Source organism: Motacilla alba, chromosome 9 (assembly GCF_015832195.1).
Source record: "Motacilla alba alba isolate MOTALB_02 chromosome 9, Motacilla_alba_V1.0_pri, whole genome shotgun sequence".
Classification (NCBI taxonomy): Eukaryota; Metazoa; Chordata; class Aves; order Passeriformes; family Motacillidae; genus Motacilla; species Motacilla alba.
Window position 1 is genome coordinate 937,107 of NC_052024.1, and position 25,448 is coordinate 962,554.

Genomic DNA, 25,448 nt, shown 5'->3' on the forward strand with positions numbered 1-25,448 from the left:
TTGTTTATCTTGAACATTATGCCACACGGGAATTTTAGGCAAAAGTTTCTTGTAGCTCTTCCCCCTTTCTTTCCTTGTGATAATTTTTTTTTGGCAATACGTTCATAAGTTTCTTTTGGACAGAGGGAGTGTAGGTGAAGAGCTCTAAAAAGTTTTACTGTATTGTCACAGGCATTCTGATTGCCACCACACAGTTTAATGATTGCTGAATTGCCTCATAAGATTGTTAATGTTTTAGAAAAAACAAGTTACGATTTACATAAAATCAGTATCTATGTAATGAGGGTGTGATTGAAGGGTTCATGAAAATCATTATTTTGCACAATGTGATTTCTCATGCAGAAGTTGCAAGCTGGAACGGAAAAGGATTTCTGTTGGGTCCCTGGTGGGTGCTGTCAGAAGAAGTCATATGGGTGTGGGCCCAAGGGGGTTTGGTGGTGTGTTTTTGGCTGAGGTCACACCCAGCAGACCCAGAAGAGAGGCTGTCTGTAATGTCCAGCTGCCAGTTCTGTTTTTCCCATGTTCCCCAGAGAGGTGCAGTGGGGAAAAGAGACGTCCTCAGAGAGTCCAGTTTGTGAGGCAGCTCCTCCAAGTCCTGTCTTAGAGCAGTTCCCTAAGATGGTGCTGGCATGTTTGTGACGTGGTTGGAGTCCTCAGCGGCTGGTCACAGTCGGTAAAAGGCCAGCAGGGTTTGTACCCTGTCTGCTGGGTGTAACCAGCCTCTGGAAAATTCTCCACTCATGGTGTGAAGGTGGGAAGTGTCCTGGCTGCCCCTGTGTGATCTGCAGCCCTTCCGTACCACCTCTCAACCCCTGCTCTGCTGCTCTGAAGAACGGGAAGGGTTGGTTGGTGAGAAAAACAAGGCTGCACACTCTCATCCTCTAATGAAGGGTTTGTTTCTCATGCTGGGATGTAGCAAGGGGTGCTTTGTTTGTGTACTTTAGAAATGGTTTTGGGTCTTGAGGGCTGGCTGATCCCCCACAGTTGGTTGTAGAGGACCAGCCTGTTGTCAGTGTGATGTCTGAGCTGCAGAGATCCGAAGTGCTGTGAGAAAAGAGGGGAAACAGGACAGGGAGCTGTGACAGGAGCTGTTAACAATGCAGTGGTTTGTTTAAGCTGTACCATTTATAGACCTTGGGTAATTTTTGGGCACCCACCATCTGATTTGTCATCATGTGTCTAGTTAGGCATTGACCTCTAGAAGTTTGGAATATCCAGCTTTTAGTCAGAGTGTCCTGCTCCTGCCACGGGGTATGGTTCAGTCACACACTGTGCCCCTTGTTTGAGGGGCCACAGGTCATGCAGGATTTCTTCATGGGTGGAAGTTCTGTTGTCATGCCTGTTAGCTATAGCAGGATGCATTTCACACCCCCTCCTAAGATCCTGCCTGCTGGCCAGTAGCCTTTGATTAGGATTTTTCTGATTCCACAGGCACAAATATTGACATGGGTGTAAAACATGAATTCCAGGCTGGTAGTTCAGCCTTGCTTCTGTGAGATTCACACTGATGCTTTGTCCTTGCAATTTCCAAATCACACAGTACAGTCTTCATTGTTCTCTAGTCTTTTTTTCTTTTTCTTGTGTGTGTTGCCTGCTGTAGGCTCTGGACATTAATTATGAGATGTTTTTGGACTAGCTCATGCTTCTGTAAATAAATCAAATAACTCAATGTGTGTGGATTGGCTTCTTGCACGCCAGGTGAAGATCTGTTTTGTGCACCTTTATGCACCAAAAGGTTGTGCATGGAGCAGTAACTTAACTTTTTTTAGACCTAAGTATGCTGGGCAGTAAGTATTTATCCCTCAAAGCCACTGAAGTCTGACTTGCTTCAGAGCCTCCACGTGCCAATTCCCAGAGGAATTCTGCTCTGTGTGGAACGAGGCAGTGGAAGCCCTCCCTCCCTGCTGGTCACTGTACTGTGATGAGTTCTCACGAGCGCAGTGGGGCCTGCCTGGTGTGGTTTAGAAAAATAATTGTTGATGGGAAGTGCAGGGTAGTTGCATGTCTTACTTTGTGGCTTGGCCTACAAACCTGGAGATAGCATCAGCCCAAGCTGACAGCCCTGCTTGGTGCTCAGGGGGATTGAAGTAGTTTTTGTTCACTTCTCTTTACTGAGAGCTGGATTTGCAGGGTAGAGCTGAGGAGGATGATGCCTTGGCTCTGTGGAGATGTTCTGCCCTCTACATCTGCAGGGTGTTGGCTGGTCAGAGACCTTCTGAGCCTTTCACACGTTGAACTGTGAATAGGAATATGGGATCACTTATGTCATCAGCTCAGCTTCCCCACAGTGGGACTACAGATGATATTACACTCTTAAAAAAACCCAAACCCACCAAAATCCCCCCCAAAAACCAAAAAACCTCCACCAAAATCACCTTACAGCCCAGAGGATAAAGAGAAAATGTGCTTAAGATAATGAAGGCAATTCTGTCTCCCTTTTTTGGCTTTAACTGCAATGGACATCTGCTGGTCTGGTTCTAATTGAGTGTATAAAAATTTGAAAATATTTGTAGCAGCTAAGAATGCTTTTGACTAATTAATGATCATAAGACTTAGTAGAATAAATTGCATATTCAAATTATTATTTCCTTTTTTCCTTTATGCCAGCAGGGTGTTTGTGGATTTGACATTCATTTAATTGTTAGATGAATCACATTGTGTAATGGGAATGTGGTGCTGTAGTATTTGAAGGCAGTAAAAAACAGTGTGATTATTTAGGTATTTCTGCACAGGAAGCTGGTGCAGCTTTTAAACCAAATACAAATTGCTGATTTTCTCATTTGGTCAATTACGTTATATTGTGTTTTGCTCTCTTTAGATCACATTGAGGTCATCTTGTGGAATCTTCTGAAAAAACAAGAGTAATAGGAAGAAAATGTTTAATAAAAGTATCTTCTCTACCCAGTCAAACTGAAACAGGGAAGGTTCATTGGAGTAAGTATTACAGGGCTGGGGTTTTCTGGGGTTGTTTTCTATTGTCTTTTGCTTGTAAAGTCAGCATGGTTATTAGCCTTTTACTGTATTTAACTTTGTTATAGTCATATTAAAAATATAAATGGGTGACTCTGTGCTCCTTTCAGTTGATCAGCTGGTAAAGGAGTCATGGATTCTCACTGAACCATCTTCCCTCTTGGCAGTAGTTGTATCTTGTGAAACTGGGATGGGTTTCAGGTTTTTCTCTTGGCTGCTGAGTATGCTGCCTGTGGTTTTGAGCAGGGGGTTGTCCAGTATAGATGTGATTACATATAAGCCCCTATTTGCTGGTAAAAGTTAAAGCACTGCTTGTATTTTCCAGGGAATTTGAAAATACGCTTGTTTCTTTGGTCTGTAACTCTCCAGTCATGGCCCTTATGACTGATTTTATTTTTGTGGTATCTATTATTCGTCCTGTATTGCAGTTCCATCGTTCACCAAACTTGCTTAGGTTTTCAGTTTATGAATATCAGAGACTCTTTCCTTCACTGTTTGTAGTTCACGTCCAGCTTTTGTGAATTCTGGGCTGACACCTGTGTGTCTCATTTCTGATAAAAGGGGCTTCCCTACCTAATGCAGGGACTGTGGATTGCACTTTTTGCTACCAGATAAATAAACATTTATAACTTGAAATAGGGTAATTCTTAATTTCTGTATCCTTCATGTGCTTGAGATGGGAAATGTAATCATTTTTCTGGCACTTTGCATTGGATTGTCAAATGTTTGAACATATTCTCCTTAGAAACTGGGAAAAAGCTGCCTGTGTCTGATGCATTTTACTCATGCTGTGTGGTTGTGTGAATGTAACTCTGCAGGAGTCACTGAAAGTATGTAACCAGTCCTGAATGCCTGGTTTGGAGTGAGAAAGATCTGGCCATTAGAACTGAGAAGGGTGAGAAGTAATTTTACTTTACAAGAAGTATATTTCAGCATATTACTCTATTACCAAGAGGAAATTACTCCTCTTAGCTTCTTCTTTGAACACAGATGTGTAGAGGGTGTCATAATTCGGGTAGAAAAATGTTTGTGGAACCTAATCAGACTAGAAAAGCTTTTCATTCTTGGTATTTTTAACAAAGTGTGTTTAACTGGCAGAATAACATGTTTGGATTGATTTCCTGCCTTAAAGAAAAAAATTCTATAAAATTTTCATTTCAATGTGAATTTAAAGAAGTTGGATGTGCGTTAGTTCCCTTTCTCTAGGTACTTGAAAGAAATGCTACAACTTTTAGTCAGCACATTTAAATTTTCATCACTTCCTGATCTAGGCCAAATGTCAAGTGACTGGTAAATGTTCACGTGCAGCATTCTTGTGGCACCTGATTCTGAATTCTGACCCCTGAAGTTTTCAGGAGCTGTGTTATGTGGAGTTATTTGTCTTTTACTGCCTTATTAGATTACACAGTGGAAGTGCAGGCATCTTTTCACAAGGTCCCAGTACAAACAAACAAACCAACCTATTTGCTGCCTGCACACTTAGTTTGACAAGTTAATTCTTGGCTCTGGTAATCAAGTTACTACAACAGATGAACAATAAAGTTGCAACTGAGCTCCCCAAACAAATAAAATGAAGGATGTCCACTGGAGACAGCTTTAGTAATTTTAAATCATTGTTTTTAGGCTTATGTCAGACACAAAACTTGCTCAGGTGTTCAGTAGTCAGTAAAGTTGTGTTTCTTCCCTCGTCCCCCCTCCCTCCTTGTTTTTGTGTTTGGTTTTTTTTTTTGTTGTTTGTTTTTAAGAGACTCCGAGAACTCCATTGTTACAACTTAAAATTAATTCAGATTTTTCCTTTTGGGAGAAATGTCTTGCAGCCCGTTTGTTTGTTTGTTTTTAGTTGGAGTTTGTTTGCTTGTGTGTGTTTGGATCATCCCAAGGTATTTTGCAACTGGAATTTTTAAATTCCAATTAGCATTAAAATGAAGTCCAGCAGCATCTCTATTCACAGTTAAAAAGCCGGGTGGAGTTCTTGTGAAGTCTTATAAGCAGATGCTGACTCTCACAGCTGGGGAGAAGTCACCCCATCAGTCAGGCCCTGCTGAAGGCTCCAAGAGTTGCTGCATTTCTGGGACACTCTGGAGCCTCCATCCATGGAGACTTGCAAAATTATGTGTGCAGACTCCTAAGCAACGTGCTTTAACTTCAGTGTTGGAGCTGAGCTTGGAACCAGAGGAACCTTTCAGGCTAAATAGTCTGTGATTTCTACATAATCTTAAATATTTTTTGGTCCTTGTGATGAATGGCCAGGGCTACTTTTGGCTTTATTACCTTTATCTTCATGACAAAAGGGGTTTTTAGGATTGTGTTTTTCTACCAAATGGCATTGTATTTCAACTTGTCTTTGTAAATAAGTTTCATGAAAGATATATATAAAATATATCTAAATATTTGCATCAGAGTTGAGTTGTTGGATTTCCTTCAGTATTTCCTCAGTCCTTGACCAGTCCTGTCCGTGTAACAAATGGTGGCTGTGAGCAACCACCTCTGAATGTGTGATGGGGACGTTGAAACTGGTGTTGGTAGAAAAAAAACTGCAAAAATCCAGAGTATGTAAGAAACAGACCTCATCAGGAAGAATGCCTGGCCAGATGAAGCATGTAAAATCTATATTTTTTTCCATTAAAGGGCATCTTTATAGGATCCATGGCATCTCTATATGAGACTTAAGCACAAGCTGCTTGTGTGCTTTGGGCTGTGTGCCCTCCTTGTAGGTGAAAATTTCACTCCTCCTTGATACTCAACTGCTTTTAATTATTTCACTGGTTCACCTCCCTCTGTAGATACATGCAATCTGTCTGCTGGAGAATAATCCCTTTTCCTAGAGGTTTTGGTCAAAATACCAGAAGGAACTAAAGGGTGAATCTTCTAGTCCTGTGTGAAGAGGTATCCACTTATAGGAGATCCTCAGTTTCTGTTTTTAACTTGTTTTTTACAGTAGAATGTTATCTAGATGTAACATCTTAATAGTCAGCTCCTGGTGAGATTTGATGGTCCAGGTTCATTTGTACAATTCCAAAGGAGAGGAAATTTTAACTATTTATAGATTTAAATGTCTTATAAGTGGAATGTTTCCTTTGTGTCTACATTTGAATAAAAAATTACTTTGAGTGGTAGAACAGGCAAGGAAATCCCAGCGAGCAGAACTAATCCTGGTTTATTATTTCCTAGTTTTGTTGTCAAACTGTTAAGAAGCCAGGTACAATTCTTGTTGAGCAATGGGAGGACAGGGCCTCTACAGTTTACTTAACAATAAAGTTTTATTTGCAGTTTACTCAGTACAATAAAGTCATAAAAGCTCAGATTATTAATGCATCTTTTCAGATTCGTGACAGACACTGCATAGTTCTAATAATAGCTGGGGCTATTATTAGAAAGCCAGGCCCTTAGGCTGTGGTTTTGCCTCCAGTTTGAAATGATCTTAAGAGCTGTCAAGTGGCCAGGCAGCCCTGAGGCTGCGAGGAGCTGTCACTGTGCCACTCCTCTTGCACCCTCCCTGTGCTGGCACAAGCACTGGTGCAGCGTTACAGAAACACCTGGCTTGCCTGGGTTCAAATGACATCTTTATTCTGTTCAGCTCCTCCTTTCCCGTTCAGTCTGACTGTCCAGTCCTCCTCCTTCCCTTGTGCCCCCTCCATTCACCTGTTTTGTTAAGCTTGGTTTTGTTTATTTGTTTAAAATATCCAAGTGAGTGTGCCATCATTTCAATGTTTAGTCTATTTTCGGAACTCAACATACCCTAACATTTCATGCTGGCCTCCTCATGCTGTTTGGTTTTTGCCTTTTTTTCTTTTTCTTTTTTTTAAATTTTTTTTTTCATGATTTTTTAACATGATCTTTCCATAACTGCCCCTGAAGGCCTTCAAATAAAGATCTACTCTTATGTTACCTCCTTACTAAATTATGTGGAGTTTCATTTCCAGGCTGGGAAAAAGGCAACAGTCCCTCTAGTTCATGAAGTATCTACAGTGCTGTGCAGGGTCAAAAGGGCTGAGAACTCATCAGTTTTAATCTGTTCCCAAACCCTCAGTCTCACCTTTGTGCACTGGAACAGGATCTACAAAGGCATTGCCCCTCGTGTCAGGGCCCACTCTGCCTGCTGCTGCTGAAGTTTTCCAGAATATCTAGGAGAGCTGTTTAGAAATGCTTCTGAAGGTGATTGTACCAGATGTTTTCTCGCAGCCCAGTTGATCTAGAATACTGAATAACTGGCCTGGGCTTTTTTCCTTTGAGCTTTCCTCCTTTTTCTCTCCCTGACTCTGTTGGTGAAGGTGTCAAATGAAGTGTTCCTCATGTGGCAGTGCTTTTCTGAGCTGCTGTTTTCTTCCATTCCTTTATACTCCTTCCTTCTCAACCATGCAGAGCTGCATTCCAGCCAGCTGAAAGGGAATGTTTTCCCATAGCGTCCCCAGCTTGTGTGTGATCCAGTGATTGGATGCTTCTAAAGACAATTTCACACAGCAATATGGAAATGTGAAAGGAGTTTTTCTTCTCCCTGTAACTCAGTCTACTTGCACAATTCAAAAGGATGGCCCGAAACGGTTTCTGTTTCGATGAGTGTGTGCAGTGGTTTCAGGGTAGAGCAGAAGATGGCTGTGAATTGCCTGTGGGAAGCTGGTGTGTTCCTGTTTGCTGTTCCAGAATTACGTGCTGCCTGTGCATTGGCAGAAGTCTACCCCAAGGCTGGGATTTAAGTTTTCTTCACTTGTTCAGTTCATCATGGATATTCTTCAGAGGGAGCAGCAGATGTGTGTGCTTGCCTGAGTATAAAGGAACAGGAAGAAAGATTTTCCTTCTTGTTCAAGCCAAGTCCATAAGTTCTTTTGAGTCTGGAATACCATTTTAGTTGTGTTGTTCTCTATGTGTAGACTTGTTTTCCAAGAAAAAAAATTCTGAAGACAGTCTTATTCACAGCTAGTTTTTAAGCTATACCTTTATTGAATTGTAGAATAATTTTTGTAAAAAGGGATGACTAGAGGTAATCTAATCTAACCATCCGTTCAAATGAAGTTACTTAAATTAAATTTTAATTTGTAACCAGTTAACGTGTTTGCATTTTTTTCATATCTCTGAGTCCTGTGTAAGTCAATTGCAAATTTAAGTGCTCAGCATTTCTTGAAAACTGGGCCACTTTTATTTAGAGGCATTAATATTTGAGTAGAACTGCATTCATTGCGGGTTTAAAATCCTGACTTCAGTTTTTAAAACTTGGTGCATAATGCTATGGGTACGCCAGAGGAGTAAGGCTACAGGAGATGAACAGGCAAAATAATCAGGGACCTGGGATAAAAAAAAAACCCAACAAATGAAATTATCTTTGTTTGTGGAAAATTAGCTGTATTTCATGAGGAAAATGAGACAATCTAGACTTGACGTCTGAGAGACCACTCCTGGTACCAGTGTGAGCACTGTGAGGGAAGGAGGCCTTTGAAAAAGGCCTTTTATATTTTCTGTGCATAGCTATTTTTAGAAAACTAAATGATGATATTTTTATTCTGATTTTTGGAGAAACCCTGACTAAATGGACATTTAATTTTCCATTCCATAGGGCCAGCTCATGTGGCAGTTGAACTAAACTGCTGGGAAATATTTATAGTACCACATGATCTTTAAAAATAACTTTCCAGTCTACTTTGTAGAGGTCTTGAATTCTTAAAATCTTTGCTATTGTAGGTAGCTACCCATGACATTTGTGGAGTGAAAATATCTCTGCTTTGCTGATTTAGGCATTTGTATTTATCATCGAGTTGATTGTATTTTATTTTTAGATTTGGCAGCGGTTTGGATGGAAGTTCACCTGTGCAGCTGTGGAAGGCCAGAACCTTAAGTGAGTTCACTCCAGGGCTGAATGAGAATTGCCACGGCAGGGTCTGCAGGGTTTCCATGGTCTGCAGTGGCACACAGACCGCACTGGAGTTACCAGTGTTCTGGTTTTGAAAGGGTCATTGTGGTGCTGTGTGGCCAGGGCAGGGGAGCAGAAAGCACAGTTCTTAGCAGCTGTTGGAATAGGCGGTGCTGCTGCTGTGCATCAAACCTTCAACCAAACCTCGGCTGCAGTTCTCTCTCTGCAGCTCCTGAAAGGAGCTGTGCTCGGCTGGAGCCGGTCTGTTTCTCCAGGTGACAACTGACAGAACCAGAGGACACAGTCTCAAGCTGCGCCAAGGGAAATATAGGTTGGATTTTAGGGAAAAGTTTTTTACAGAAAGGGTGATAAAGTTCTGGAATGGCTGCCCGGGGAGGTGGTGGAGTCACCATCCCTGGATGTATTTCAAACAAGCCTGGATGTGGCACTGGGTGCCAGGGTTTAGCTGAGCTGTCGGGGCTGGGCTGGATTTGATGCTCTTGAAGGTCTCTTCCAGGCTGGTGGTTCTGTGATTCCCGTGACCCCAGTGTCACCCCGTGCCTGTTCTGGGGATGAGGGCCATGCTCTCACCGCGCCCTGCTCCACACCTGCCGCTCGCAGGACGAGGCTGCTCGGGTGTGGGGAGCGGGAGGTGTTTGCTCCCGGTGTTCTCCATGGTTTGCCCGTGGCGGGATGGGAGGGGACGGCAGGAAGGGGAAAAGCTGAACAGCGCTGAGGGCTGCCCTCAGAGAGAGCTGCCCTCGGGGTGGGTGAATGAAATGGGTGCCGTGAGGGGATGGGACGGGGGCCACGAGGGGATGGAAGGGGACGGGAGCCGCGAGGGGATGGGACAGCAGCCATGAGGGGATGGAATGGGACGGGAGCCATGAGGGGATGGGTCATGAGCCATGAGGGGATGGAACGGGACTGGAGTGATGAGGGGATGGTCAGGAGCCATGAGGGGATGGAACAGGACTGGAGTGATGAGGTGATGGGACAGGAGCCATGAGGGGATGGAACAGGACTGGAGTGATGAGGGGATGGTCAGGAGCCATGAGGGGATGGAACGGGACTGGAGTGATGAGGGGATGGGACAGGAGCCATGAGGGGATGGAACGGGACTGGAGTGATGAGGGGATGGGACAGGAGCCATGAGGGGATGGAACGGGACTGGAGTGATGAGGGGATGGTCAGGAGCCATGAGGGGATGGAATGGGACTGGAGTGATGAGGGGATGGGACAGGAGCCATGAGGGGATGGAACGGGACTGGAGTGATGAGGGGATGGGACAGGAGCCATGAGGGGATGGAATGGGACAGGAGCCATGAGGGGATAGGACTGGTGCCATGAGGGGATGGAATGGGAGGGATGAGGGGAGGGAACGGGACAGGAGCCATGAGGGGAGGGAACAGAACTGATGAGGTGAAACGGGAGCGATGAGAGGATGGAACAGGAGCAATGAGGGGAGGGCTGATCAGGAGATGTAATGGAACTGATGAGGGGAGGGAATGGGAATGATGAGGGGAGTGGAACAGGAGCAGTGACATGAAACAGGAGCGATGGGGGCAGGGGATAGAAGCGATGAGATGGAATGGGAGTGATGAGGCCATGGAACAGGAGGGATGAGGGAAGAGGGGCGAGCTGGTGCCCGAAGTGCCCCTGTCACAGCCTGGGGCAGTCCCGGGCAGCTCTCGGACACTGCCTTGGGCTGCAGAACAGCTCCTGGCAATTTGGTACAGATTGAGGAACAGAAGAGGATGTAGTTCTACAGAGCTGTGAACTGGCCCTCATCTAATGCATATATTTGTATTTAGTGTCTTCAGAAGAAATCAGACTTTTTCAGTCTTTTTAAAAAACTTTTTTCTAAAGGCCTTCTAAGTTTCATGGGACATAAGTCTTCCTGCATAGTCAGACTCCTTTTCCATCGTTCTACTAGGTTCTTTTCCCTTGTTTCTTCTCAAGTATTTCATTTATAGCTTGCTCATCCTTTTATAGTACTAGATGTTTACATGGCTAGAGAAACTATTACAATGGCTGTGTTGTGTAAGTGCTTGGTGTTTCTCCTACTTAGACTACGTGATGTGCTGCTGCCGTTTCCTAGAAAAAGACTGTGGTCAGATTGTCATCTTGTCTGTTCTGGACAGTGAGATACTGTTCTAACACTGTTCTTGTGTGGCTGGATGGGGTGGCTCTTTTCACTACTGCAAGACTTCTGGGTTTTTTTAGCCCCTTGACTGCCACGTGACAGAGCAAGCAGTAGATAAAGAGCTGTATTGATCACAGTGATGATTGTCTTGGATGTGTTGCTCAACAGTTGTAACAACTTATTACATAAAGCAAAAATCTGGATAAGCAGAGTGCCCGTAGGTTTTGCATATCCAAAACAAATTAGCTTCTGATATTTGTTCTTTATGTAAATATTCATAGGTTTAGCAAAAAGAAGAGTAAATCCAGCTTTATATTTAACTTGAAGAGCTGTAGATATTTATGTGCCCTTAAAATGTGCCTGAGTTTCGAAGATAGGTGGTGTAAAAGAAACTTACTTTTTGTGGAAAGTTACTTTTCAGTATAGAAATGATCCTCCCCTCCAACTTTTTGCCATCTGTTTGGGATAGCATACTGATTTCATCCTGAGAGAACTGACCGCATTTCAGGGCTGGGTGACATCATTTCAGATGGAAGATAGCTCTTCTAAAGACTTTTCCAAGGACTTGGTGCTCAGGGGAATAAATACTATGAGAGATAACAGGGCATCAAAATGTTCCTCTGGCACTGCATTATGTGTGCATTTATGATTATCACCTTCTCTGCAGCTACTTCTACTTGTGTTTGATTAGTATTCTTCCTGATTATAGTTCAAGATAAAACATTGAACATTGCATTGGGTTTTATGTTGGTGCTCTTTTAACAACAGAAAAACAGATCTCAGAGGATGAGTGATAGGGGATTTGTGGTGAGTTCAGAAGTAAAGGATTTAATGACACAGTGTGAGTTTTCATAATTGCTGCATTCTTCAAAAAGTTGGTTTTAGAAGAACTTCTCTGACGCAGATAAGTGTTGAGTGTTGATGACAATTAAAGTGGATTTGGTACTTTTTAATGTCTAAGTCTTTTGCTGATATGATAAATTATTTTCAAAGGACAGTTCATTGCATTGTTATTCCATGTCTCATTTTTTGCAGTGCTCCAGACAGGCTCTCTGTGAGCATGTTCTTGGGCAGCTCTTAATTTCAGGATAACCATACAAACTCCTTCCCATGCTTGTCTTTTGTATCTCCTTGGTCAGCTCTGTTTGATATTTGCATCTCCTGGATTTAATTCTTGTACCTGTACTATCCAGCACAGGTACAACTGATTTAATTCCTGTATGTGTGCAAGTTAACTGCCCAGCACAGGTACAATTGATTTAATTCCTGTATGTGTGCAAGTTAACTGCCCAGCACAGGTACAATTGATTTAATTTCTGTATGTGTGCAAGTTAACTGTCCAGCACAAGAAAATTGATTTAATTCCTGTATGTGTGCAAGTTAACTGCCCAGCATAGGAAAATTGATTTAATTCCTGTATGTGTGCAAGTTAACTACCCAGCACAGGAAAATTGATTTAATTCCTGTATGTGTGCAAGTTAACTACCCAGCACAGGTACAATTGATTTAATTCCTGTATGTGTGCAAGTTAACTACCCAGCACAGGTACAATTGATTTAATTCCTGTATGTGTGCAAGTTAACTGCCCAGCACAGGTACAATTGATTTAATTCCTGTATGTGTGCAAGTTAACTGCCCAGCACAGGTACAATTGATTTAATTCCTGTATGTGTGCAAGTTAACTGCCCAGCACAGGTACAATTGATTTAATTCCTGTATGTGTGCAAGTTAACTGCCCAGCACAGGTACAATTGATTTAATTCCTTTATGTGTGCAAGTTAACTGCCCAGCATAGGAAAATTGATTTAATTCCTGTATGTGTGCAAGTTAACTGCCCAGCACAGGAAAATTGATTTAATTCCTGTATGTGTGCAAGTTAACTGCCCAGCATAGGAAAATTGATTTAATTCCTGTATGTGTGCAAGTTAACTACCCAGCACAGGAAAATTGATTTAATTCCTGTATGTGTGCAAGTTAACTGCCCAGCACAGGTACAATTGATTTAACTCCTGTATGTGTGCTAGTTAACTGCCCAGCACAGGTACAATTGATTTAATTCCTGTATGTGTGCAAGTTAACTGCCCAGCACAGGAAAATTGATTTAATTCCTGTATGTGTGCAAGTTAACTGCCCAGCACAGGAAAATTGATTTAACTCCTGTATGTGTGCAAGTTAACTGCCCAGCACAGGTACAATTGATTTAACTCCTGTATGTGTGCAAGTTAACTGCCCAGCACAGGAAAATTGATTTAATTCCTGTATGTGTGCAAGTTAACTGCCCAGCACAGGTACAATTGATTTAACTCCTGTATGTGTGCAAGTTAACTGCCCAGCACAGGTACAATTGATTTAACTCCTGTATGTGTGCAAGTTAACTGCCCAGCACAGGTACAATTGATTTAATTCCTGTATGTGTGCAAGTTAACTGCCCAGCACAGGTAGAATTGGTTTCTCCAGCTCTGGCTGCAGTGGTGGGAAGCCCTTGGAGCTGGGTGGTCCTGAGCTCTCAGCAATGTCCTGAAGGAGTCACGATGGATTTGAGTTTGGCACAAGATAGTCTTGCCTGCCATCAGGAAAATGGGTGGGTGGTTTAGGAAGAGAGCACAGCCCCAGCATGTAACCACAGCCTCTGAAATCCTACTGATCCTTTGGGCTGAAGAATTAGTCTGAAACTCCTGGGGATGTTCTGAATGCCTGGGTTTTGTTGGCTGGTACTGTGCAATGTTCCAGTGGTCCTGCTGGTGGCCAACACTTGCTGGAAGTGTTGCCTACACTTTTTTTTTTCCACACTAGTTTTGTACCTGCTCTGTATAACCTGGACATATGGTTTTAGTTCTGTTTTGATTAGAGGGAAAACATGAGGGGGCTGCAATTCACATAAAAATATCTGCAGCTTACTTTTGACTGTGTCTGTCCTTAAAGTATTTTAGAAATCAACGTAGCAGCCTGCTTCTGGTAGCTCTTTTTTTCCCTTTGTTTTTTTTCCTTTTTTCCTTTCCAAGTGGTCTTTTTGATTAAATGAGGAGATGTGCTTTTGCTGGGAGGTGAGAGGAAAGCTGTAAGGTCTCCTGGCTTCTGGAATGAAGCTGTTAGCACCAGAACAAATTCTTGTCTGCCTAGGGATGGAAAGTCCTTTAAAAACCTCAACAGCAACACCCAATTGAGAAATCCTGCTCTAGGGCTTCTGTATGTACATTAAATACATAAATACCAAGATCAGTGATAAATTTCCTTCTTCTGCAGATGTTCTACTCATCTGTGTTCCATTTCTTTCCATTAGTATAATCAGCTCTGGCAGAACTGCTGGAATATTAAAATACAAATTGATTAGGAGGGAGAGAGTGTGGGCACACACATACATATGAATCTGAAATTTGCAGGTTAAAGCTTAGAGAAAATTTACACTTGCATGGGAAGGTTTGAATGCTGTCTGTTAGTACTACCTGTACCGTAGAAAAGCATTTTGTATTGGGCTTTGCTCCTGTGAAATTCGAAGTCATTGATTAGACACTTGAGGAGCCAAGGTTAAGTGCTGGTTTAATTACTTCCTTCTTTTGTGAGCGAGGTTGTTGTTACTGTGACAGTGGGCAGGAATAGCTATGAGGTTAACAGCCTGAAATAGCTTTTTATTATTATTTGAATTGTTGGTTTTTTCCTTTAGCTGGAAGTTGTTTAAAATGTCTCTGGTGCTGTCACTCCCCATCCAGATGGCTTTTTGCCTTTGTTTCAGTTCCTAGATGTGATATTGGGAGTTAGTCGCCAGTGCCACCGCACATGTCCCAGCTGGCCGTGACTCATCCCCAGAGCTGCTGTGGGTTGGCAGTCTTGAGTTTCTCCGGGTAAAACCTGGTTCTCTCTCACCCTGTGATGTCAGTCTTGGGGCAGAAACGGAGTGCTGGCTGCAAAACACACTGACCTGCTTCCTTGAGGAAGGAAATGTTAAGTAAGTGCCTGAAGGCAAGAATAGCTCCTCAGCATGCTCAGATTGGCGAGGTGGCTTCTCTTCCCTTTTTAACTGAAAATGCAAATGGAATTTTAAAAGATTCTGGTGTCTCTGCTGGAAATCTGTAATTATAAACAAGTATCTTACAAGAGCTTTATAACTCTGTGTTGTGGTTTTTGGGCTCCAGGATATGGAGCAGCGTTTTAAAGTCTTGTTTCTTTGAAGATTTTAAACTCTTGTTGATGCACTAAAGTGGTTTCAACAACTTCAACTGTGAAAAACATCTGAAAGAGGATGAAAATAGAAGAGATACACTGAATTAAAGCAAGAATAAACTATATACAAAAGAACGACATAAACCAGATTTTCTTGCTGCTGTACCCATCCAAATAACGCTTTGTAATGGAAATACCTCTTTATTTTACCCTCATGACCACAGCAAATAGCTGCAAATGTGTATATCCAAATATGAAAAATGTACAGTATTAGTATTTTGTGCTGACTGCTAATTTCAGTTACAACAGAATTGCAGCCAGCATTTTATGAGTACCAGTAACTGGATGGAGGAAAACAAATAGTATCCCATTAAAGTAGCAGCTTGTGGAAAATATACTGATTGGTAGTGAGGAATTAGGCATTTTGTCTGGGTTTGTTTTTTGGGCAGATGCTGTGTTATTCCAATAACGTAGTCTGTGCTGGGTGTAATGATGGGGTAACATTTTATTTCTTTCCTTTAGACAGCTTAGAGCTCACACACATGCTAAACTTTGCATGTCCAATGATGAATGGATGGATTTGTAAACTGTGGTATTTAATATAAAATACTTTCATATCTGATTTGTTATTTTTACCATACTACCACTTGTAATTACTTCTGCTTTAGTTTAATCTGTTCAGTGGAGTGGGTTTTTTTGGATGAAAATGTGGACATAATGGTGGTAAAACTATTTTTTGATAGTGATGATGCTAGAAGCTCCCTGATTATTGCTTCTATTGAGAAAAAATGTTTTCCTTATGTACTTATGCTTTCTAAAATTTAAAGGTGTTTTATTTGGCATTAATGAAAACTCTGCTATGTTTTATCCAGTACAAGTGAAATGTGAAGTGATCCCTGCATTAATGTGGTTACAAGATGTGTTGGCACCTTGTGCTGCTCCTCACAGCTTTGCCAAGGCCAGGTGGAAAGGTGTTGGAGTGACGTGGCTTTTGTTTTTCAGTGCATTGATGTGGCAGTTAGAGGTGGGATGGAGTGTGGTGTCAAATGCCTGAGGCAGCTTTGAACTGGCAAGCTGATTTTTGTGCTGCTGGCATCATCTGTTACCCATTGTGGGGAAGGGAAGGACTAACTGAGATATTGGAAAGCTGCGAGGGGAGTTGAACATTCTGACACTTTCTGTGGTTTCCCACATCTCGTGCTGTCCAACTAGAGTTCAAAAGATGCAGGGTAACTTGTCTATTAAAGTGCTTTATTGTAGTGTTTTCCAATGCTCCCCATCCCTTTGGAGCATTGTCTGGATGAGGAGGAAGGTAAATGATTCAGTGAGCCGTGGCTGAGGCGAAAACTCAGCTTTAGAGAGTGGAAATCACAAAAGAAGGCTGGGAAGGTCAGAAGAAGTGGTGGTAGCATCCAGAGGAACTAGGAATGTGCTGGCAGGACAGGCAGCAGGAAGGCAGAGGAGTGAGCTGGAGGAGATCACGGGCAGGGTTTCCTCCTACCCTGCAGGGATGCAGTTCCCACCGTGGGTGGAGTTCAGTGATCCTTCTCTAAGGGTGAAAACAAATTGAGATAAGTGTCTTCAGAGGAAAATGGCACTTTCTAGTAGAGTCAAAGAAATTTTTCCTGCTATTAATACAGACTTTCAAGTTGAATGTCACTGGCCACATTCATGGACAACTAAGAGGAAGTTTGCAGAAAATAAAATAATGAAACTGGTCATGAGTTTTCATATGAAATATTGCCAGTCTTCATCCATGAAGTTTATTTTGGTTGTGTTTTACACAGGTAAAGTTTTAGAGAGAGCTTGAAATGAATTTCTAACGTTGTTCCAGCTAACCTCTAATTAGTTTTTTCTCTTATTACTTAGTTTTAATGATATAAACATCTCAACAATAGTGCTTTGCTAGGCAAATACTTTTATTATATTAAATAACATTAATGAGTAAAAATATGCTTATGTGTTTGCAATACTGGCATTTGAGACCTCAGAGTTGTAAGCTGAGCTGTACAAAGCAGGCTTATGTAAACCTTCCAAAGACTTTAAAATGTGTGTCTAATTATAGAAGGTTAAGTATACTGAATTTTAGATTTTTTTTTTTCCCCTAAGGCCATGTGGTTATGGTATTATTGAGATTCCATAATGCCTCCTGCCGTGACAGACAGCCTTGACATCTGGGCAGTGGATTCACAGATTGGTGCTGATGGCTCAATATCTGTGGACTTCCTGTTGCCCACTGGAATCTACATCAACCTGGACGTCCCTCGAGATGCCACCATATCTCAGATTAAACAGGTAACACCAGATGGGCAGTTAACTGGGGTTTGGAATGAGGGCTGGTTCTGATTTTGACGTGCCCTCTGGCAAATCAAGTCATGAATTTTAGCAGGCATAGAAATGAGGTACTGAAGGCACGAGCCCAGCAGATTGACTGATGAAGAAGTGTGTCTGGGGGGGGGTTAGCACTGGGTCTGGGCAGATGGCAAGGTTTGGAAAGTGGCTTCCTGCTGATAGTTACAGTTCAGCAGAGATTATTCTAATAGCTCTATATTAATGCTGTACTGCTACTCTGACCCTCTTTCTAACACATTGGCTATCCATTGTTTGCTGACCTAACATTTCCCTGATTAGATGTTTAGTGCAGAAGTCACAGATTGGGCTGTTGCTTCTGTTGACTGGCACCAAAGATAATTGCTTTAAAAACTGCCTCTGCCTCTTCTTAAAGGTTTTGTACAAATTGGAGCATCACTTAAAACATGATGGAATGTCCAAACAAAGGGAAGGGGAGAATGTAAAGAAGTGACCACAGACACTAAAAAACAATCCAATGACCTTTGATCAGACAGTGGCCATGTGAGGACATTGCCTGATTCCTCAGGAACTTTTCCCAGTGAATGAATTACAACACAGACTAACCTACTCCTAAAATATCAAGTGATTTCAAGTGATAAAGATTTTGAAAACGAATGTGTAAGTGACAGCAATAAGGGATTTGAACTAAACTGTATGGTTTCCTTGCTGCTTGTGGCACATGGAAACTTGACATGCCATGAATATATGCTGTTGATGTTTAGCTGTTTTCCAAAGAAAAGGAATGCTGATGCTAACTACAGAGGTCTGTCCTGGAAATCACGCAGGATAGAGACGAGAAGTGAGACAAAGTAAACATACAATGATTTACAGTGATAAAATTTAACCAAGTTAGCAAACGTGTTTCTTTTCTGTTTTTTGGGGAACATAAATAGAAATGAATGTTGCCTTCAGTGCCTTAAGATATGTCCCTGTTTTCTGGTTTGGGGTTTCTTTCATTTATTTCTTTGTTTTCATTGCAGCTGTTATGGAAGCAGGCACATTCCTACCCACTCTTTCATCTCCTCATGGAGATTGACTCTTACATGTTCTCATGTGTGAATCAGACTGCTGTACATGAAGAATTAGAGGATGAAACACGGAGGCTTTGTGATGTTAGACCCTTTCTTCCTGTCCTTAAACTGGTGACAAGGAACTGTGATCCAGGAGAAAAGTTGGATTCCAAAATAGGTGTCCTTATAGGCAAAGGTAATTCTGTTTAATTTTTTTGAAAAATGAGGTTAAACTTTGTTGTGTATGAGGGTCTTAATTGGGCAGGTAGTAGTGGATTTAAAGAAAAAACTGTTAAAAATTCAGTATTTCCCTTTGTCAAACAAATACTGATATAATTGGAAAGAATTTAAATACTCAACATGGAACACATGCAAGTTATTTAAAGCTACTTTCTGTATTGCATTTCAGCATTGTGTTACTACATCAATCAGGAACAAATTTTATTTGGTAGATGAGGAGAAAATATATATTATTATTAAGTGAAGAACAACATCGTCCTTGAGCAGTGTTATCGTAAATAACATACCAGAAAACTGGATACTCAGAAGGAACTAGAAATTATCATGATTTTATTATACATGGTGTCTGAGTTGGTTAACAATGATTCTTGGTTTTGCTCTCAATTGTGACACTAATTTTCATCAAACAATGAGAAGCTATTTTTAAAGGTTTCACAGTAACTTATTCTTGATGTTATTTCAGAATTTTCAGCTTTTAAATCTACTCTGCTTGGTTATACAATCAAGATTGACAGGGTCATATGAGGTCATACCTCTTGTTTTAAAACAATAAGCCATTGTTAGGTCTCTTATAAAGACTGCAGGTTTTGTTTAGATTTCAGCAGTACACTGTCTGCCTATTTGTTGGAGCTGACAATGGGAACAGTTGGTCAGTTTAACCATTCAGACAGATTCGGAGAGATTCACATTCTGTGATTGAATATTTGGTTCATCAGAGCTGTGTGAGACCCTGCCTTAAGCAGCCCCTATTCTGTACCTTAGCAGGGAAAAAAAGGTGTTCCTGTCTGAGCTTCTAAACTTAGTGCTTTGCTCTCAGAAGTGCTGGGTGCTTTGTGTGATTTGGACAATGTCCTTCAAAGGTCACGAGTAAAGATAAAGACACTTGCAGGCCCTACACATCCTGAAGTACCAAAAAGTCACAGCTTTCCATTGTATCATAGGAACATGGGATGGTTTGGGTTGAAAGGGACCTTTCAAAGGTCATCTCATTCCACCGCCCTGCTGTGGGCAGGGACATGTTCAACTGCACCAAGGTTGCTCAGAGCCTGTCCAGTCTGACCTTGACTGTGTCCAGGATGGGGCATCCACCACCTCTCTGGGCAACTGGTGTCAGTGTCTCACCGCCCTCCTTGTAAAAAATTTCTTCTTTGCATATAGTCTAAATCTACCCTCTTTTAATTTAAGAACTCCCCAGAGCTTGCCTGTCTCCAGGCTCTCTCAGCCCATCTGCACTGCAGAGGTGCTCCAGCCCTCTGAGCCTCTTTGTGGCCTCCTCTGGAGTCTCTCCAGCAGGTCCCTGTCCCCCTGTGCAGGGGGCCCAGAGCTGGGGCCCCCACTGCAGGTGGGGTCTCACCGGAGCAGAGGAGAGGGACAGAGTCTCCTCCGCTGCCCAGCTGCTCTCGGTGCTTGCAGTGCAGCCCAGGACACGTTTGGCTTTCTGGGCTCTGAGTGCTCATGGCCAGGTCATGTCCAGCTCATCCACCAGCACCCCCAAATCCTGGCTAGGGCTGCTCCCCATCTGCTCATCCCCCAGCCTGTGTTGATCCTGGGGGTTGCTGTGACCCAGATGCAGGACCTTGCATTTGGTCTTGTTGAACCTCAGGGAGATTCCCATGTGCCCACTTCTTGAGCTTGTCCAGGTTGTTGTGGCAGGTATCCCCTCCTTTGGGTGTGTCACCACACCCCTCAGCTTGCTGTCATCTGCAGCTCTGCTGAGAGTACCCTCAGTCCCTCTGTCCGTGTCAATAACACTGGTGCCAGTACACCCTGAGGGACACCACTTGTCACTCGTGTCCATTGGGACTCTGAGCTGTTGACCGTGACGCTCTGGATGTGCCCGTCCGACCAGTTTCACACCCACTGAACAGTGCCCATCAAACACATCCCTTTCCAAGTTAGAGGCGAGGACATTATGGGGCCCATGTCCAAGGCCTTACAGAAGTCAACATCCACAGCCATCCCCTTGTCCTCTGATGTCACTCAAGCACAGAAGGCCACCAAGTTGGTCAGGCAAGACTTGCCCTGTGTATTTGTTCTTTACATGTTTTGGAAAAGGAACTTTTCTGGTCTTGGATTGGTACAAATTTCAGTCATGCTATTTTGACTTGAATAGAGGATTATCTTTTTTGACTTTTTATCAAAATTTAAAAGGATGATGTCATATTTCTGGGCAATTAAAAAAACCTTATAGCTTGAGAGCACTTCTGCTCTGTGGTCTTTATGATGCATTTATTGTGCTTTTTGTGAGCACACATTTGCTCTTGTGAGGAGAGACTTAAAACTTTCCAAAGTACCTTGAATTCAGGGTAAAGTTGGATTTTCCGCTTCATGGTACCTAGGAGATACATTGGTTCTTGTTTAAAATAAACACTCATGCCAGGTTGCTTGGGAGTTGTGCAAGTAACTTTGGAAGAACTCTGATGTACAGGACAGTGTAGAACCCAGCTCAGCTTTGAGCATCCATTTTGTATGGGATGTCTGAAGGAAACCACCTGTGTCACCTTAAAGACAGAAACAGTTTAAGTGGGATGAGCAGTATTTTTACAGCTCTGTATCCTTTTGCTTCCTTGAATTCTTTCAGGTCTCCATGAGTTTGATGCCTTACAAGATCCTGAAGTGAATGACTTCCGAGCTAAAATGAGGAGAATCAGTGAGGAAAAGATTCAGTCGCTTGTGGGTCTCTCCTGGATGGACTGGTTAAAGCACACTTACCCACCAGAGCAGGAGCCTGTTATCCCAGAGAGCTTCCAAGATAAGCTGTACAGTGGAAACCTTGTTGTGGCTGTTCATTTTGATAACTGCCAGGTAGGAATCAATGGTTGTTCGTGTTTAAGGAGCTGTTCTTGATCCAGGTCTGAATTGGCATGGATTGCTCAAGGATATAAATGAAATAGAATACTTACACTATGGTGTTTGCAAAGGCTTTCAGCAGGATCCTTGCCTCTTGAAAGAAAGTGAGGATGTGAGCCCATGGTTGAGAAGTGAACTTCTAAAGTCTAATTACAGTTCAGCTTCTAGAGGCAAAATGTACAACTTGTATCTTCCATATTGCCTCACATTTGTTTAAATGTAAAATATAGCTCAAAGTTGCCAGGACCTGTTTTGCCAACTGTTCCTGTGTTGCTTCACTTACATTCAGATTTAAGGTCAGTTCATCAGAGATTGTTGGTAATTGGTAGGCACCATATTCAACACACTTGTTTCTGTGTGTGACTCACTGAACATCTTTGAGGTTGATCGGCTAATTAGATTGAGAAATAATTAAAAAAATTAAAAAAGAATAATCAGTATTCCCTTTACTAAAAATGCACGTAGAAAACCAAAACATTGAGACTTAGAGTTAGCTTTTCATTAAGTCTAGCAAAACCATAGTTAATTTTTAAAATAAAACTCCCTTTAGTTTCTGCCAGGAAAACCTGAAATGTTTTAGCATGAGTTTTTATGATGTTGCAGTTGCTCTGACTGTGCTTGAATCCAGTATTCCCATTACCCTTTTTTGCACTCTGTTGTTTTGGATAACCATGAATGATCAGCATTGGAAACCTTAAAAATCTTACAAGTGTGTAAATGCATCAGGCTACATTTGGTGTCCATTTTTTCCCAGGTGCAAGAAGCTGATTTTCTAATGATTCAGATGATTTTACTTACGAAGCTGAATTATTTCTAGCACTATCCTTTTAAACTTTAAAGATGTAAAGTGGTATGCACATCTGCCTCTGGGGACACTAAATGTAGAGGCAAAAACTAAATTTGGTCACCAATAACCCCAGCTGATGTTGGATGCATAGGTGTTTTGAGACAAAACATTTTCCAGTCCTCTTCAGTTTAACAGAGAATTTGTGTTGTCCAGGAGTGAGATTATCTGCAGCCCTTGATTAAATACTGCATCTATATGCCTATGCTGACAGGACAAAAGCAGTGCAAAAATTCTTGCTGGTGCAGAATGTATTTGCCTGCCACTATAATAGCTTAGGCTGCTGACATTTCAAATATTTCAAATGCTTCTGCTGCCAGCTCTGAACTTCAGAGCTATTAACAGTTCAAATCTGAGCTACTTTTTAGAGCAGTAAACTTCCAGACTTTACTGCTCGCACTGAGCACTGAAGTCATCCCAGGAGAGTAAGAGAGGAAGGTGTGGGAACTGTTCTGTCAATTTTTGCAGCTGCAAGATTGAGAGAAGGAAATATTGAAGTAGTTTTTGTCTGGAAGGTGTGGATGAGCTGTAAGGGCTTCATGGTTGTCTCTGGAGCAGGAGAGACTGCTCCCCATCTCTATGACAAGTCTGTTAAGATCATCTGGGGAGCGAGGCAGCTGTCAGAGAGCACCAGCTTCCTGTGAAGAAAAAATGTTATTCCCTGTCTACCACCAGCAGTTACGGCAGGAGGAGAAAGCCTTCACACTGTGGCAGCTTTCTGAAGGGGGAAGCTGTTGTGAACCAGCAGAAACTGAGAAAACACAGAATTAATTTGCTGTGACTCTGCAGAGTTTGCTTGTTCCCTTGGGGCAGCTTGGCTCCTTACCAGCCTACATAAATAAAGCACAAGTCAAAAGAATCTAAGCAGACAACACTGCACATTTGTCAATAACTGGGTTTAGGGTACTTGCATCTTCAGAATTGGGTGTGTAAATAAAAAATAAAAAAAACTTAAAAAAAATAAAACAACAAAACCGCAGTACCTCCTGAATCAACCTTTGCAAATAAACCTGTATAAAGCATAATGTGGTAGATGGAGATGAAAGATTTCACAGAAGATCTTGTACTTTAGGAGCTTGAAATTAATTTAAACCTCCTTTTTAATTTACAAAAGAGAGTACCTTCTTACCTTTATCTTTTCAGAACACATTAAAATTAGAGATACTTTGGAAATAGGTTGATAGCCTCCAGGGGTTTTAATTAAAAACTTTATTAAAAAATGCAGTCTTTCCATGTTGTGTTCATAATGCTACAGGTATTGGCCACTACTCCTCTTTTCTGCTCTCCTCCTGATGTGGTGGTGGTTTTCTACATGTTACATTCACAGTTTCTTCTACTTTCTTACTTGAAGCTTTTTCTTCTGACTTCAGTGATACTTAGAAAGAGGATAACTTGCCAGAAAGATGAAAAATTAACACATCTAGTACTGCTAAATACTTTGAGATGCATCATGACTTATTGTCTCCCTCATTCAACATGCCAAAATACAACCTTCTAGATCAATACATTGCTCTAGCAGTCTTTAAATCACTGCTAAATCAAATAAAGGCCTATGTTTTTAAAAGTACTTCTGATAATATAAAACTTTGGGAATTAACCTCTTACAGCTTTTAGGGTGTGTGTGATTTTGATTGCCCTAAACATACAGACTCTAACTGTTAAAATAGCCTGGATTTAACAGTTATTATTTCTACCTGTTGTATTATTTGTGCTACAATTTTAGCCTTGTGTGTCTGCCTAAGACAAGTTTGACCTTCGTTATTCCTGCTTGTGTTTTGTTAGGATGTATTTAGTTTCCAGGTGTCTCCTAACATGAATCCCATCAAGCTGAATGAGCTGGCAATCCGAAAACGTTTGACTATCCATGGAAAAGAAGATGAGGAGGTTGATCCTGCTGATTATGTGCTGCAAGTTAGTGGAAGGCTGGAATATGTCTTTGGTGACCACCCATTAATTCAGTTCCAGGTACACAGAGTTTTTTGGAACTTGATGTAACAATTCCCTGCTGCCTTGGCCAAAGGTGCTTCCTCTCATCCCTCCTAACCCATTACTGAACAGCAACATCCCCCTCCTCATGTCTGCAGCCTTCTGCAGTTGTAAAACACACGAGCACCATTCCCTTAGTACTTCTGGAAGGAATTCTTTGTTTCTGTGGTTTGGAAGTTGCTGTAGGAATAGTCTGCTGGCTGCTAACAGCTGCTTTCACTGGGCTTTCAGTACATCCGCAACTGTGTGATGAGCAGGACCCTTCCCCAGCTGACCCTGGTGGAGTGCTGCACCATAAAGAAGATGTGTGAGCAGGAGATGATTGCCATAGAAGCTGCCATAAACCGAAAATCCTCCAACCTTCCTCTTCCTCTGCCACCAAAAAAAACAAGAGCAACTACTGTGAGTTTGTGGGGATAATGTCTGATACCCAAAGGGAGCAGTGACTCGTGGCATAGAAATCACAGTGCCTGGGGTTTGTGCTGTGACTGCTGTGCTCCAGTGTAGGTCACCTGGGTCAACTCAGAGCCTCCTCTTGCTTGGGAGATTTACCTCAGAAACATAAATGTGGACAGGTCTTTGCTCTGTTACACACTCTGGAGTTACTCAGAATGAACAATAAATTCTGAATTGTCAGGATGTAGTGCATGATGTATGTTCTCACCCCCAGCTCTCTTCAGCTGAGTTTTCACTTTGTCTCCTCTTCTAGCTATGATGACCAATTTATCTTTGAAGATTTCAAATTTGTATTTTTAACTGCACTTTTTTTCTTTTGTATTTGATATTTTTGCTTAAAAATTCTTGGCTTACAAAATAGATCTCAATGTTAAAGTGGTGAAGAGTGAACTTGTGTCTTTGTTTCTCTTCTCAGAGTGTGTGGGATATTTCCAACCCTTTCAAGATTATTCTATTAAAGGGCAATAAACTAAACACAGAAGAAAATGCCAAAGTAAGTAACAGTGTCTGGTATCAGAAGACATTCTGTTCATTGTTTTAATGATTTTCAATGCTAAGTGAGCTCAAAATCATACGGATTTCAGCATTTTTAAT

The 25,448-nt window shown here is 41.9% G+C and overlaps 1 protein-coding gene across 6 annotated transcripts in view; it reads left to right on the forward strand.

Annotated features, from left to right (window-relative positions):
• The window catches only part of PIK3CB (phosphatidylinositol-4,5-bisphosphate 3-kinase catalytic subunit beta), an 88,480-nt gene that overhangs the window by 34,121 nt on the left and 28,911 nt on the right, over positions 1–25,448 (forward strand). For 4 of the 6 annotated variants that reach the window (XM_038145414.1, XM_038145415.1, XM_038145413.1 and 1 more), the window contains 7 exons: positions 2,819–2,934; positions 17,226–17,411; positions 18,449–18,674; positions 21,300–21,523; positions 24,195–24,377; positions 24,630–24,800; positions 25,270–25,347. In XM_038145414.1, the coding sequence (XP_038001342.1) occupies positions 17,259–17,411; positions 18,449–18,674; positions 21,300–21,523; positions 24,195–24,377; positions 24,630–24,800; positions 25,270–25,347 (1,035 nt within the window). In that variant the 5' untranslated portion in view covers positions 2,819–2,934; positions 17,226–17,258. The remainder of the gene's footprint in view (positions 1–2,818; positions 2,935–17,225; positions 17,412–18,448; positions 18,675–21,299; positions 21,524–24,194; positions 24,378–24,629; positions 24,801–25,269; positions 25,348–25,448) is intronic. The other 2 variants (XM_038145418.1, XM_038145417.1) reach the window with 1 other exon arrangement.